At 42.1% G+C, this 16,088-nt stretch overlaps 1 protein-coding gene across 2 annotated transcripts in view; it reads left to right on the top strand.

Annotated features, from left to right (window-relative positions):
- DHCR7 (7-dehydrocholesterol reductase) overlaps positions 1-2,729 on the top strand; it is a gene marked incomplete at its 5' end in the record, with an annotated part of 19,378 nt that extends 16,649 nt beyond the window's left edge. For both annotated transcript variants that reach the window (XM_081312908.1, XM_081312909.1), the window contains one exon: positions 2,133-2,729. In XM_081312908.1, coding sequence (XP_081169034.1) covers positions 2,133-2,597 — 465 coding nt within the window. In that variant the 3' untranslated portion in view covers positions 2,598-2,729. The remainder of the gene's footprint in view (positions 1-2,132) is intronic.
- Positions 2,730-16,088: the final 13,359 nt, after the last annotated feature.

Here is a 16,088-nt window from a genome sequence, read left to right on the forward strand (position 1 = left end):
GAAGAGAGCAGAACAGATTGGAATTGAAGGTGGAAGTGGTACAGGTAGTCCTTCTCTTACAACCATAATGGAGCCTGCACACTGTGATCATAAAGTGGGCCATAAAGTAGATGTGATTGATCCAATTTTATGGAGCACTTGTAGCGTTGTTGTGAAGAAAGGCACTTGGCACAATTCTGAATCTGATAAGCTAGCAGATAAAGTAAGCAATGGCTATGAGTTGACAATGAATTGTCAGGTCAGGATTGCCGTGGCTGATAAAGATTGGAGATTGCTGGTGAAGTCACCTGTGGTCACTGGTGATTAGAAGGTGCATTTTGTTATTACAGAGATATGATCCAAGTCTGGGTGAGAGACAGGGAAGAGTAGTAGGCAGGCCCCCTTGAAACAGAGAATAAAAGTGCCCTGAAGTTGAGTAATGGGTCAGTCGGATGGGGTTCCAAATAGGTGTGGGAAAGGATCAACATGATTGTTGTGAATGTGGGGGAAGTTCACAGGCTAGCAAGAGTGGCTTTGGCTTCATATGTCTATGGAGATTCTCAGTCACCAAGGTCATGGTTGTCCCAGAGGTGCTTTTTCAAAAGGCAACTGGACTTTCTTTGTTTTTCCTTGAAGACATTTCGCTTCTCATCCAAGAGGTTTCTTCAGAACTAAAGAAGCTTCTTGGTTGAGAAAGGAAACGTCTTCAAGAAAAACAAAGAAAGTCCAGTTGCCTTTTGAAAAAGCACCTTTGGGACTTTGGTTTCATAGCTGGAAGTTGGGATACAATAACAGGAGTGGAAAAGGATCTCATAGTCAGGGTTCCAGAGATTGACATGACTGGTCAGATCACTTTTGCTGGATAGGCTGAAGGGGGAAAATGATGCAGAGATGTTAATGTACACACAGGTCGTTTTTGAGCAGTTTAGAAATGTGAAATATAAATAAATAAATACTTCTCAACTGTCACTTAATGACAGTTCAAAGTTAGAACAGACTCAGGAAAAGTTACTTATGATCTGGAGGAAAGAAGCTTCCGTGCCAAAGCTCCGGCTTCTTTCCAGCCTTACCGTATTTTCCGGCGTATAAGACGACCCGGCGTATAAGACGACCCCCTACTTTTAAGAAGTTTTTCAAGGTTTTTTGTCTTATACGCCGGAAAATACTTACATGCCCTGCCCTCCCTGTCCGTCGCAGAGGAGGCGAAGGCCCGACTGGCCCCGCCGGCCCTCCCACTGCTCCCGCGCTTCTGCTGGCCCCCGAGATGCAGCGTTTCCCGGGCAGCAGGCAGCGCCGGAGGGCAGCCGCCACCCGCCACGGCCGGCGCCCCTCCTGCTTTCCCCCCCCCAGGCCTTGAACTTCTCCCATTCGGCGCAGGGCGGGGCAGCTCCGCCCACAGCCTCTTTTTCATGTGCCGCTTCCCTCTCACAGTCGGCCGAGGCGCGCTCGGCCCGGGCTCCCGGTCCCTCTTCCCGACCGGCTTCCCGCCCTGCCCCTCATGGAGCTGGACTGGGCGTGCAGCCTCTCGGTGTGGCTGCTTTTCCTGGGCAGCCTGGCGGTGCGGCTCCTGCGCTCGGACCTGTTGCTGAGCCGGCGGCTGCTGCTGCGCGTGGGGCTGCTGCCCCTCAGCGCCGCGCTCACGGCGGCTGCCTGCTGGCTCGTCTGCTAAGGAGCAGCCGGGGAGTGCGCGCGTGCGCAGGACTGCCCTGCCGGCTCCCGCCAGACGCCACCTACTGATTTTCCGGCGTATAAGGTGACTGGGCGTATAAGACGACCCCCCAACTTTTGAGAAGATTTTCAGGGGTTCAAAAGTCGTCTTATACGCCGGAAAATACGGTACTTGCCTTCAGAAACCTGCTGTTTGCTAGCTTTTTAGCCAGAAAGCTAGTGAATCTGATGTTTCTGTGCCAGCCAGAGAAAAGAAGATCCTGAAGATTGAGCACACAGAGGGGAAGGGAACCACCAAGTGGGTCTTCACCTAACACTAAAAGGATGATATTGTGGAGAAAGTCATATGTTTTGTTAAGAGTTGGCACTGAGGCGATAGCACTTAATCAAGAAAGAACCCAGATAATGTAAAGGAAAATAAAGAGTGCTGACTAAATCTGACAATATGTTAACATTTTTTTTCATTCTTTTTTTTTTAACCTCAGGGGTTGTACTTGGTCTATCATCCTGTCCAGCTTACTACCAGTTATGCAGTTGGAATTCTTCTACTGGGTTTGGTGGGCTACTATATTTTCAGAATGACCAATCATCAGAAAGATCTCTTCCGTCGCACTGATGGCAACTGTAAAATATGGGGCAACAAACCTAAATATATTGAATGTGCCTACACGTCAGCCGATGGAACTAAACACTACAGTAAATTGTTGATTTCAGGATTCTGGGGTATGGCCCGCCATTTTAACTATACTGGAGACTTGATGGGCTCCCTGGCATACTGCCTGTGTTGTGGTTTTAATCATATTCTTCCTTATTTCTACATAATTTTTATGACTATTCTCCTGGTCCACCGCTGCATTAGAGATGAACATCGATGCTCTAACAAGTATGGCAAAGACTGGAAAAGGTATACTGATGTAGTACCCTACCGGCTCATTCCAGGGATTTTCTAAATGCTTATTTTAGACTTAAAATATTTTGCAAAAACAAGTTTTGATATATTTATCGGCAGTATTTTTGGCACATATAATGGTGAATGATTTGCTTACTTCTTAATATGTTAAAAATAACATATTTAACATAAGATAAAATACACATATAAACTTTTAAAAGTTATTTCTGTGTTGTTTTTTTTAAAGTTTCTTTTTGTACTGATTTGTTTTGCCTCCTCCCCACCCCAAATCCAAAAAAACCCGTGCAGTAATTCATATTTCAGTTTTACTATTCTGGCTAAAGGGAAATTGTGATCTATAACTGACCAGAAAGTTATTTATATTGCTATGTGATGATTCTCCAATTATTGAACTTGCATTGAAATTTCTGGAGTCTTCAACACCCTCTAAATCCATACATTTTGAAAATGATGACTGGGTAAACTGACAAGATTTTTGAGTGGTGATAAACACTTCAATGAAAGTTTTGACGCACTGTATATCTAATGTAAAATAGGCCAACAGCATGTTAGGGATAATAAGTCATGGTATCGAAAATAGAGATGCCAATCTCATAATGTCCTTTTACAAACCATTGATGCAACCCTCTGGAATATTTTGTACAGTTCTGGTCACTGCACCTCAGAAAGGATATAGTGGAGCTAGAAAAGGTTCAGTAGAGGGCAACTAAGCTAACCAAGGGACTAGAACAGCTTCCTTGTGCGTGCACAATTATGCATGATGGCAATAAAGTAAGGAGGAGCAGCTATTTACTCCTTCCCATAATACTAGAACCCAATGAACACTGAGTCCTGCTAGCATCAAGACAGGCAAAAGGAAATATACTGCTCAAAAAAATAAAGGGAACACTTAAACAACACAATGTACTGTATTTAATAGTAGGATGTCTTGTTTTCTGTTCCCTTTTTTTTTTTTTGAGCAGTATATTTCTTTACAGCGTTGCCACTCCTGCTGTCAAAGCCGCGGAGCGTGGGCCTGGAGCACCTCCATATCTCGGCAAGGGCACTAAGCTGCCTCAAAAGCATCCGCTGCTGCCGCCGCCACCATCAACCTTTCTGTTTTTTCTGCCCGGCAGGCAGGTGTTGCTACTCCTGCCGTCAAAGCTGCGGAGCACGGGCCTGGAGCACCTCCATATCTCGGCAAGGGCACTAAGCTGCCTCAAAAGCATCCGCTGCTGCCGCCGCCACCATCAACCTTTCTGTTTTTTCTGCCCGGCAGGCAGGTGTTGCTACTCCTGCCGTCAAAGCTGCGGAGCACGGGCCTGGAGCACCTCCATATCTCGGCAAGGGCACTAAGCTGCCTCAAAAGCCGCCACCACCACCAACCTTTCTGTTTTTTCTGGCAGGCAGCCGTTGCTACTCCTGCCGCCAAAGACGCTCCAGCATCTCGGCGAGCGCACTAGGCCGCCCCAACAGCAGCCGCCGCCAGCGGAGCGATTGCTCACTCCTTCGGGCTCACTGCTGCCATGGGGGCCGGCACGAGGATTTGTTTCTGCGGGGGAGGCGGAGGCTGATGGAGATGTGGCAGACCTCTCTCGACGCCGCCTCCACCGCTACTGTCATTGGCTTCCGCTACAGCTGAACCCGGGCAGCCTCCTCCACCCCCAGCAGTGGCATCTGGGGATTCTCCGGTTTCATCGGAACCAAGCAGCAAGTGAAAAAGTTAGCAGTAGCAGCACTAGCGGGAGCGGTTTTAATTGCCAAGGGTCCCCATGGAAGTCAATAGAGGCGCCGCGGCTGGCCTTTCGAACAAAGTGAGTGAATGAGAGTGTGAAAAAGGCTTTTTAGAGCAAAATGTGAGAAAATGAGAGCAAAAGAAGCTTTTGCGAGGAATGTGTGAGTGAATGAGAGAGCGAGATAAAAGCTTTCCTTTTATCCCTTTCTTCCGACACCACCTTCCCCCCGGCTGTTTCTCCCGAGTCATCAACCTTCACAGCTCCCTGCCGCTAGCAAGAACCATCTTTTTTTTCCAGGCTAAGGGAGTGCCAGCCCTGCTGATGTAGGAAAAGCGAAGCTTCTGCCTTAATGGTTTCTTTCCTTCTAACGGTCAGAGTGGTGCCCAGTGGGTATTAGGGAGGAGACAGATTGGGAAGGGGGGTTGCGTCTTTCCTCATCCAGGAAAACTGATAAAAGAAAGCTTGTGGGCTGACCAACTAAGCTGCTAAATTCCCTCTTTCTAGTGGACCCTACTCACTGGGAAGAAACCTTGGCAATGAACACACACAGACACACACACAGAGAGAGAGAGAGAGAGAGAGAGAGAGACACAGAGAGAACTCCCCGGCACACCCCATCTGACCGACCCACTCACTTTTCCAGCAGTCCTCTTGTGTCTTCCTCCGCTGCCGCCATGTGCAGTCCGAGGAAGAAAAAGGTTTGTGGGCAGTCCCACAAACAGCTTGTGGGAAGTCCCACAAACCAAAGAACTTCAATCAATTCAAGCTTCGCAAGTTTTTTTTTTCCATGAGAAGTTTGAATTGATTGGTTGAACTTTTTAAGTCCCACTTTTTCTTTTTTCTTTTTTTTTTGGACTGCACATGGCAGAGGACTGGGAGCAGCAGGAGACAGCTGAAAGAGCCGCATGCGGCTCCAGAGCCGCAGGTTGCCGACCCGTGCTTTACACAATAGATAATTAAATTTTGGAATTGCTACATGTGGTGCTACCTATCAGCTTAGCCTGTGAAAGCCAGGAAGCTAGTGGTTTTGTTTACAGTTGAAAACAGACCATTGGACTAGACAGAAGGGTACTGCTTATGTTCTTAAAAGTTCTGAATAAGTTCTTTGATTAATTGTGATAAAATTATAAGGGTAAGAATGATGGGCTAAAATAATTATCTTGGACATTACTATCAAGGGCATTCGTGCAGATTCATGTCTGCCTTGTTTATAGGGATTTCAGTATGTCAGATGACTTGTTTGACCAGCATGGTATGTTTAAAAAGACAATATGTCAAGATTTTAAAAATCCATGTCTCTTATCAATCGATCGCTTAACCATGTTGTACAAAACCACAACATTGCTGAAGTATGTTTACTAAAATGAAAACTTCATCTATGGGAAAAAATAAGTAAATCTGCCATGATGGTGATGGGTCGGAGGGTTTTTGCTTTTTTTTAATCCCATTTATATCCCGCCCTTCTCCGAAGACTCAGGGCGGCTTACAATCTAAGAAGCACAAATCAATGTGCTTAGCAATAGCCTTCATTCTATGTATATGCCTGCTTATTAGGGCTTTCGCCCCCCCCCAGCGGCATTTTTACAAAGTCAGCTTATTGCCCCCAGCAATCTAGGTCCTCATTTTTCAGAAAGATTCCATTGAATGGCTTTTAAAATAGCAGTTTTACAAGCTAGAAAGGCTAGTCCAGAGTGGGGAGGGGAGTCGATTGTCTTTTTTCATTGCTACAAGCTTCTGTGCTAAAAGAAAAAAAAATAGGTTGAGTTTTTTTTTTTCTTTTGGAATCGATTAAAAACATTCCAGCATTTGGCATATCAGGAGAGAAACAGAGAGACTTAATGTAATAGTGCTCTCTGTTGAGCAAGAGAAGCATTGCAGTTTTTTTTCACATGGATTTTTGCTGTCATTTCCCAAAATAAAATAACAAAAAGGAATAAAAAGAAAATGAAGGTTTTTTTTAAAAAAGTGACAAATCCACTTTGAAAGGGCAGCCATCAGGCTACCTGAAGTTGCTCATCCCTGGCTTATTCTGTTGTGTGAACTAAATAAGTTGGAAGTATTCAGGTTTTGCAGGGACGGCGGTGGCTCAGTGGGTTAGGACGCTGAGCTTGTCAATCAGAAGGTCGGCAGTTTGGTGGGTCGAATCCTGAGTGCCTGTTACTCGTCCCAGCTTCTGCCAACCTAGCAGTTCGAAAGCACATAAAAATGCAAGTAGAAAAATAGGGACCACTACGGTGGGAAGGTAACAGTGTTCTGTGCACCTTTGGCGTCTAGTCATGCCGGCCACATGACCACGGAGACATCCTCGGACAAGCGCTGGCTCTTCGGCTTTGAAACGGAGATGAGCACCGGCCCCTAGAGTCGGAAACGACTAGCACGCATGTGCGGGTGAACCTTTACCTTTACCTTTTTATTCAGGTTTTATTAAGATCCTGAAGTGTAAATGTAATTGTGATCCTCTTTCAAAACGCTTGTGCTTTTAGATAACCATTGAAAAATTCAAAAATTACAGTCTCTTCAGTAATCTGGTATATGTCAAACTATGTTGTTAAGCTTGTTTGTACTAACTAGGCATAGTCCCATTCATTAAGCTACCTACTATACTGTACTTTAAGATTTGCTCAAACCAGGCCACTTCAATAAGCCATGGTTAAATATATCCAAATTATATGTTGTAAGTAAACTGAACAGTGAGACAGATTCCACATATATGTTTAATACTTGAAATGCTATGGAGCAACTTTGAATTCAATCAACAAGAGGTACTTCAGAATGCATGGCAGTACACAGCTACATAACGTAAAGAAGCATGCCCTATCCCAGCAGATTTGTACAATCCTAGAAGAAGACAGAATTGTTAGGAGTTGAAACAAGAAGCTACATTTGGCAAACTATCAGTGCGAAGAAGGGGTTGGAGCCAGATGATACATTTATATTCCAATGTACGCCACTTTCCAGCAATAAGTTTTAAACCATTGCACTTAAGTACTTGTTTGTACTTAATGGATAAGATCATGACTAGGTGAACTGCATACTTATTCAGTTGGTTGACCAAGATACTACTCTTGTTGGGCAAATTCCAGGTGCCTGCTCTTCCCTTCAACTCAGGAAAGAGAAAGCACAGCAAGGATTAAAACCATCTCTACTCAATATTAGTAGTAATTCAACAGTGATCCCAGTGAAATGAATCTCATACTGATATCAACTCCATAACTGCTCTTCCTTCTCTGATGAATCTGGTATCTTATAAAAAGCAAAACTGTTCTCAGGTCCTTATCAGCTAAAGAAAGTACATTCAGAAAAGGTTATTACTCCCCTGAGTATGAAAAAGCTTTTGAAGAAAGACCTATGATTTTAACTTTGTTGTTGGAAATGTGGATACTTCTGATGTGGGGTTAGGGGAAGTGTTACAATGTAAAAGTTAGATCAGGGGTGTCAAACTGCCAGCCCACGGGCCGGAGCGTCACGGAGAAACCGCGCCCATCCCATTTTCGGCAATGGGAAAAAGTTCCGAGACGTCGTGCGACGTCACGTGACGTCGCGAGTTTGACATGCCTGAGTTAGATGATTCATTTATTTAAAATACCGTCCATCTTTCAATTAACCCTGGCCAGCTCCCAATGACTAAAAAACACATAAATTTAAACACATAAATTTAAAAAATCAAACTGATTAGAACATTAAAATATTAAAAAGAACAAAAACCTGGCACCAAATCAAACTTCTAAAGTTCAGATTATCTCACAGCATTTGGGGGAAAAGCCAGGTCTTCAAAGCCTTATGGAAGGTGCTAGACTTGCCTCCACGCCTCACTGAATCCTGCAAGCCAGCCCTCCAGGACAACGTTTAATGTGCGCTTCAGAGCACATGCCAGAAGCGCTCCTGGAAAACCTGTCTGTGGGCTTCAGTGTGCTGGAAGCTGCTGGCCCTTTGCACTGCTTTGCAGGAGGAAAGCTGGAGCAAGAGCAAGCACAGGGCCTCTGCCATCTCTAGGCTCACCTTAGTTCTTGCTGAAGCCTGCCCTCATCATTCCGCTTTGTTCAATTCCGCCACCACCTTTGCTGCCTCCTCCCCAGCTAGACCCAGCAAGCTCTCTTTGGCAGATGAGAATCAGCCATTTTGCTGTACTCGCTGCATGCATCCCCTGGCTGCACCCTTGCCCAGCTCCTAGATCATGGGCCAGTAGCAGGAGAAAGAAGATACTGGGCTGGGAAAGGCAGGGGGCAGCAGTGTTTTGTGGCAGAGTGGAGGGCATCCTGAAGGGCAGAGATGGGGCTGATAGGTGCATCGGTGGAGTTGAAGTTTGTGTCGATAGGCTGCCAAGTGCCTGAATTTTAATCACAGGAATGCGGGATGCTGCAAAGGCTGGAATTTTTAAGACCAGTGATAACTACCATTTGTTCACTACTGTTGTAAGTTCAAGTGGTTGCTGAACAAATGATTTTTAAGTGAGGACAACCCATAGTTAGTTAGAATGATCTTTTAACTAATGATCTTTTTATATGTGACTCACTATGCAGGTAGTCCTCGACATACAACAATTCATTTAGTGACCAGAGTTACAACGGCACTGAAAAAAGTGAATTGTGACCATTTTTCACACGACTGTTGCAGCATCTCCAGGGTTACGTGATGAAAATTCAGATGCTTGGCAACTGACTCGTGACATAAATAAAGGTTGCAGTCTCTTGGGGTCATGGGAGCACATGTGTTTCGTCCATACATAGGTCACCTGTATGCACCAGCATATTGTTCTAAGCAAGGAGATGTTAGCGATAAAAGCCAGTGGAGGGGCGGATACAGTAGTGGGTAGCAGAGGAAGAGTGGGAGGTGGGTTCATGCACAGAATGCAGGGGATGATGTGAGATCCTAATACTTTTCCACTATTTATCTCTTAAGACTCCTCCAGCTCTGCCTCAGCCAGATATGATCAGCCCTCATCTGGATCTTACTCAGAATGGCTGGAATGAACTTCTAACGAACAATAGAGCCAACATTTTTTGCCTCGCACACACACCTTTTAGACTAAGCTGGGATTTGCACTTGGCTATTACTAGTTCTCGGCTGACACTTAAAAAATAACAACAAATTTAGAGCTGAATCAATTTCTTACGTGTTTGTTCCATAACATTGCTTTTTTTTCCTTAAATGTTTTTAAAAGATTATTTTTATTCTATATTTAATCATTTATATTAGCTCAGACATATTTTGGTTACCATTGTTCCATAATTAGGATCTTTTTGCTGTTGTTAACTTTCACTCTCACTCTGAAGTTTAAATATAAATTCTGAAATTTAAAGCCACTCGTTGACATGTATTGGTATTTCTTTTCCATTAGAAATAATGTTATTTTGTCTCGATAAGAAAATGTTTTAAAATTAAACGTGCTCTCTTTTTCTAGGCAAGGGCATTTATCTATGGCCATATTGTTGTTAAAATATGGAGTGGATCCAACTCTTATTGATGGAGAAGGATACAGCAGCCTGCATTTAGCTGTGCTTTTTCAACACATGCCTATCATAGCTTACCTCATATCAAAGGGTCAGGTATGTGACTTTATACAGTGCTGTAATTAATCATGTAATAGGCATTAATACTTATGTGCCTTGGGTTCCATGAACATTGAATTTTATAACTGCACAGGTACAAAGATTTCTTGCATGTTTAGTTAATTGGGAATTTCCATTCCAAACAGCTGTTATTGGCATATACCAAAAATAAGAATGAAAAGAAATGGAATAAACAGAATACAGTGTCAGCAGTACAGGTAGTTTCTGACTTACGTCTATTTGAGCCTAACATTTCCTTTGCTAAGCAAGACAGTTAAGTGAGTTTTGCCCCATTTTACCACCTTTGTTGCCACAGTTGTTAAGTAAATCAGTGTAGTTTTTTAAGTTAGCAACATGGTGGTTAAGTGAATCTGACTTGCCCACTGACTTAATTTTGTCAGAGGTTCACAAAAGGTCATCACGTGACCCTGGGATACTACAGTAGTCATAAATCCATTATAGTTGCTAAGCATCTGAATTTTGATCATGTGACTGTGAGGCCGCAGCTGTTGTAAAGTACGAAAAACTTTCATAAGTCATTTTTCAGTGTTATTGTAACTTCAAACAGTCACTAAACGAATGGCTGTAAGTTGAAGACTACATGTAATGGCACCATTGAGCAAGAGCAGATCCTAAACTTAGTACCTCCAATTCCTTCAGAACCAGGTGTTCACTTCTATACAGAGCTGCATCAGGAAAGCGGTGATCTGAATATTCTGAGAGAAGGTATTCCACAGGAGGAATGCCAGCATTAAGGAATCTCTCTTGTGAGATCACCGAACTCCTTAGGCAGCAGTCCCCAATCTTTTTGGCACCAGGGACCTGGGGGGGGGCAGAATCGTTTCGGTTTTGTTTGCTTGCCCACCGTTCAACTCCAGCTGTGCAGCCCAGTTCCTAATACCGGTTCGTGGTCTGGAGGTTGGGGACAGGATCCTCAGGAGGATCTCTATCAAAGATCTTATATAGGCAGATTCATATTGGGATATTGGGAATGTCAGCCAGTATTGTAATACTGAAAAGTATTTTTAAAAGTTGACTCTTTAAAATCCTGCAAAGTTCTATGTTATGGGCCTATATTAAAATAAACTGCAAGGCACCTGGGCCATAATGAAAGTACTACTAAATTACAGATAGTTCATGAAACGCAGGACATTAATTGAATTCATTGCATTTGCTATGGGTTTATGGCTTCAGTTTCTGGTTGGGTGGTTAATTCCATTTCCTGAAATGTTAATATTTTGTCATATTTAGAGTGTAGATACTACTGACCTCAATGGATATACCCCTCTTATGCTGTCAGCCCACAAAGTAATTGGGTGAGTAATGATTGCTACTGCTCAATTCAGTGAGAATGTCTAAGGGGAGAATACACAAAAGATAGTATTACTTTCAGGAAGGCAAAACAAGTTACATTATTTGTTACCAAAGCAGTTGTTCGCAGCTGTTTAATCCCTGAAAAAAAAGTTTTATACAATACATAACTGAGCTACAATAGTATGACATTGGGGAAAGAATGTATTTTTATTTCATTTTGATAGGCTAATTCAAATTTCTTGTTTGTTTGTTTTTTCTTGTTTAGTTTTCATATTTTTGGATGAAATTTAGAGTTTTGGAAACATCTTTGTAGGATAAAGTTTACAGTGTAAAACCATTCTCCTACCTCATCCTAGAATATTATAATATTGAACTACTTTATTGAATCATTTGCTAAGCACTCTAGTCATTTTATAAATGCTTTACTTCAAATTGCTTTGTTATTACTGCATACCACAACCAGTCTTTACATTCACACAACACAGTCTGTGATTCAAGCCTATTTACATCATTCTCCATAATCTATAAATGTAAACTGTACCAACTTTCTTACATTCACATATTCTCACTATCTTGCTGCAGAGCAAAATCTGGCCTGCTTTCTCCCTGGCAGGATTACATTTTCCAGGTTGTATTCATTATCACCTCTTGTACCTTTGGAAACAGCCCCACATAGTAGAACACATGGTGTGACTAGAACAACTCTTTCTGTTACCAACCAGTCAGGCTGCTCAAAAGGAGGGGACGAGCTGTCTTAAAAAGTAAGTAAAAAAAGACAAAAGAAAGAAAAAGAAAGAGAGAAAAGAAAAAGAAAAAAGGGAGGAAAGAATAAGAGAATAATACATATCCCTCTTAAACTAACATATATTTATTTCCAGATTTTTTGTGTTCTTTTTACCCATGATTAAACCTATGTTTAATCTTTAGATGTTCCATTTAATAAATTCAATCATCTAATTATTTAAGTCTATTCAGAACATTTTTAGTTACCCTTTAGAATTTTCTTAAAATCAATTACATTTAAATATCTAAGGCATTCCCTTTATATTGACCATCCCAAACATTTTTATATTTCTCATATCAAAAAGCAGAATAAAAAAAGAGAAAAGAACAAAATACTATCTTACTTGGGGGAATTAATCCCTCTTAAACTAAAGTCTTTCTATTTCTTCAATCATATTCAAACAAGTGTTTAATTTTTAAATATCCCCTCTGATATGCTCCATCATCTAATTCCTTAATTCTCACTTTAGCTCCCTTCTTTTGCCAAACATCTTTCCCAATCAGTATATTCCCTTGAATCAAAGAGTCTTTCCATAATCTTGTAAATGTTGTGGTAAATATAAGAGGCAAATCAAACATCCTGTCTTTGTAAGAAGATTTTACCCGTTTAGATTCATTAATGATTTCTCTCATCATCCCTTGTCTCCCCATTTCTTGTACTGCTCCCAACTGCTCTGCAATCCATTTTGACAGGTTTTTTTCTTATCCTCAAATTTATTTTGTGGTCTTCAGAGTACAAGTTATCTTTTCCCTGTCCAATGTTTCTTGTAAGTCTTTCTCTGATTGAGTCTCCATCTCTAAGTTTCTTTCCACTAGTTTATATTCAATTGCCTGCTTTATATGATCTCTCTCTCTCTTTTTGTTTTCTGTTCATTTATTTGTTGTGACATTAAATTGGAAATGCATTCATTTAAATTTTCAATTTCATTTTTAATTTCCCCATGGTTTGATATTAATGTCATTTGTATTTGTTGTAACATAACATACATTTCCTCCTGGAAAGTATTTTTTCTTGATAAGTTCTTTCTGCAGGCCTCTGAGGCTCCATAATGACCAAAAATCTTTTCTCTGCCAATTGCTTTAAAGCCACAGTTTAAAAAGTATTTATAGTCCAGGAAGGTCAATTTTTTCTAAATTTTGTAGTTTTCGCTTTGTAAATACTCCACAGTGTTTTCTTTTCTATTACTAGCTCATAGCTTCATTGAATTATGCAAACCCCTTCGCCACAACAAGGCAGTAATCCATGAAGGCATGGCAATGTTTAAGTCAATTTAAATATCCCTGTTGTGAAAGATAATGGGTTCATGTGTTGTTACTCAAAGAAAAAAACACTTTTACCCAATTCTGAGTAATTTATGCAGACTTCAGCAGCCTTGCATTAGAGCAGGGGTCTCAAACTGCCAGCCCGCAGGCTGGTTGCATCACCCCAGCTCCGGAAATGCAAAAAAAATTGTGATACGTCATGACGCGGTGAGTTTGATACCCGTGCGTTAGAGGAAGAACATGTTAAGGCACTTCTAGCCTGGTGTGGAAAATTATTGGAGCATATGATGGTGATGTTAGGGTAAATATGGGCAAAGTACACTTCTGAGCTTGTTGCAGGGTTTGGTTCTCACATTAGCATATCCTGTTTGTAGAGATGGAGGTCAAGGATATGAAGGGACCGTGTGCAGAAAACTGCCTGCCTCAGTATCTTGTTTGCCACATGTCTGTGAGCTCACTCCAATTAGCACCGCCAAGGACTGCCAGGAACCATCAAGATATGTGAGACTCTACCCTGGCTGGGATGTTCTTAAAGATTGACAAGGTAATACACCAATAAACAATGCTTTTGCTGTGTGCTCTGTCCTGCTTGTTAAAACCAGTGCTTTTTTTGTAAAAGAAAAAGGTGCCGGAACTCACACATGTCATACAACCCGCCTTGCCTATCCTACAAGGTTCCATCCAAAAAAGGTGCCGGAACTCCGTTCTGAGCGTTCTATGAGAAAAAAAGCCCTGGTTAAAACTGTATAAAAGTAATAAATTCTGCGTAGGCAGACAGACATTTTGGACACCCTGAGATGACGGGTTTCTGAATCCCACATCTGGTGCCCGAACAGGGACATCCCTCCAGGGGAGCAACTCCCAACATATTTACCTTTGTCTGGAATAGACCCCAAGGTGCACCTTCGTCCTATGGGACCCCTCAAAGGTAAGTATGGGTTGCAATCTATCTCACCAACAGCAACAGCATGTACAGGAACTTCGATTCCTGCTACAAAAGTCAGGGCCTACAACGCTTGAGGCGGAAATAAGGAAGCTGGTTGGAGAGATAGGGAAACATTGTCCTTGGTATCCGGAGCGTGGAACACTCCATTTACAGGACTGGGTAAAGATAGGGCATACTTTACCCTGGGCTCATGTTCAGATATTACATCTATGGTTTTAATGCTGTCATGCAGTGGAAACATTTGGCTCTCATGCTTGGCAGGACAACAATTGACCACAAAACCTCCACCTGATTACGATCAAATAAAATCCCCCCCAAGTCATCTTTAATTGGACCTTCAGCTCCTCATGAAGAGGTTAATTCTTCTGCTTCTTCACAGCCATTGTATAACCTCATGAGGCAAATTTTAGAGGAACAGTTAGCAAAAGGTGGGGGGAATGTAGAAGAAATTGCTGACGGGTCTGGTCCCTTTGCTCCAGTTGATGCTCAGATTGTTTTACTAGCTGCCACTTTACAGGTTTCTTCTGAATGCGCTTACCAAGCATTTGGAAAAGTGCCTGTTTCTGGCAAGCCTCATCAAGCCTTCTCTAACATCAGGCAGAAGGCTACTGAGCCGTATCCTGATTTTGTTAACAGATTACAGGAAATAGGAACAGCCTCTTATCAAACCAATTTATTGGCAGCTGCTTTATCGCAAGGTAGCAAGCCTCAAGGAAAGTGTTATAACGGTGGTAAACCCGGTCATTATAAAAGGGAATGTCAAAATCCAAGGGGGGGTATGTCTGCAGCATCCCGCAGCCCTTGAATAGCTCTTTGGACTATTCAATTCCTTTTGTCGGAGGTGAGGACACCTCCCACTTCATACCTGCAAAAGACCCCAGGTTCAATATTCCTTTTAGTCTTTCCCCACTGTCTTTTGAAGTTGGTGGCATAAATTGTAAGTAACCATAAATGTTCTCATTAAGTATTTAGATTTAGATTAGGTTCGAATCTCAAAAGAGTATGGCTGACTGATGACAACAAATAAGTTTGAAATGCATATCAGTCTCCCTTTAACTCTTTGTTAGCAATCCAAAAAATTTACATATATATATATGTGTGTGTGTGTGTGTGTGTGTGTGTGTATTTGTACATTTGGAACATTAAGCTTGGGCTTGGAATGGTGAGAAAAATGGGAGATGGTTAAAGGGCCCTATAAAACCATGTTTGGTTGGAATCACCTCCTGATTTTTCTTGCTTCTTGCAGGACAAGCCATGTGTCTAAATGAATGTTGTTTTACTAGTATTTGTGTATATATGTCTGTGTATGTTGTTCTGTGTTATTCCAAGACTTGGAAGAGGGTTAAAACCCCCTCTAATAACAATAAACAAAAAGGCCTTATTTAAAAACAAACAAACAAAAAGATTTGGAACAAGGAGCTCATTGGCTTGTGAACAGCTCCCTGAAATTATAATAATAGTGATTGGTTTGCCTGGAGAAAGTATGAAATGAAATTTTTGTATGTGAAATTGTTTATGCCAGCAGTTGGAATGGACGTGAATGAGTTAATTTGCTGATGTGTAAATGTGTGTGTGTTAGCCTTCAAAAAAATAAACCTTTATTGTCAAAGTACAACATGTGTACATTGAGATTAGCTGAGCCTCCCCCCGTGCTCTCTCCCCCCAACACACAGTGACAACAAACCCTCCATCCTACCACACCATGTGAACCAACTACACCACACACCGGCCTCCCAAGTCAATTCTGCATAAGATTATGTCCCATTTAAAAGCCTAACAGCCCACGGATAAAAGCTATTTTTCAGCCTGTTGGTACAGCTGGCTATATTCCTATATCTCCTACTGGATGGTAGGAGAGTAAAGAGATACCGTCCAGGGTGTGAGTCATCCCTGAGAATCTTCCTCACTCTTCCAAGGCAACGAACCCTGGCGATGTCATCCAGTGGTGTCAGGGAACAGCC

The sequence above is a fragment of the Vipera berus genome, assembly GCF_964194415.1.
Source record: "Vipera berus genome assembly, chromosome: 1".
Lineage (NCBI taxonomy): Eukaryota > Metazoa > Chordata > Lepidosauria > Squamata > Viperidae > Vipera > Vipera berus.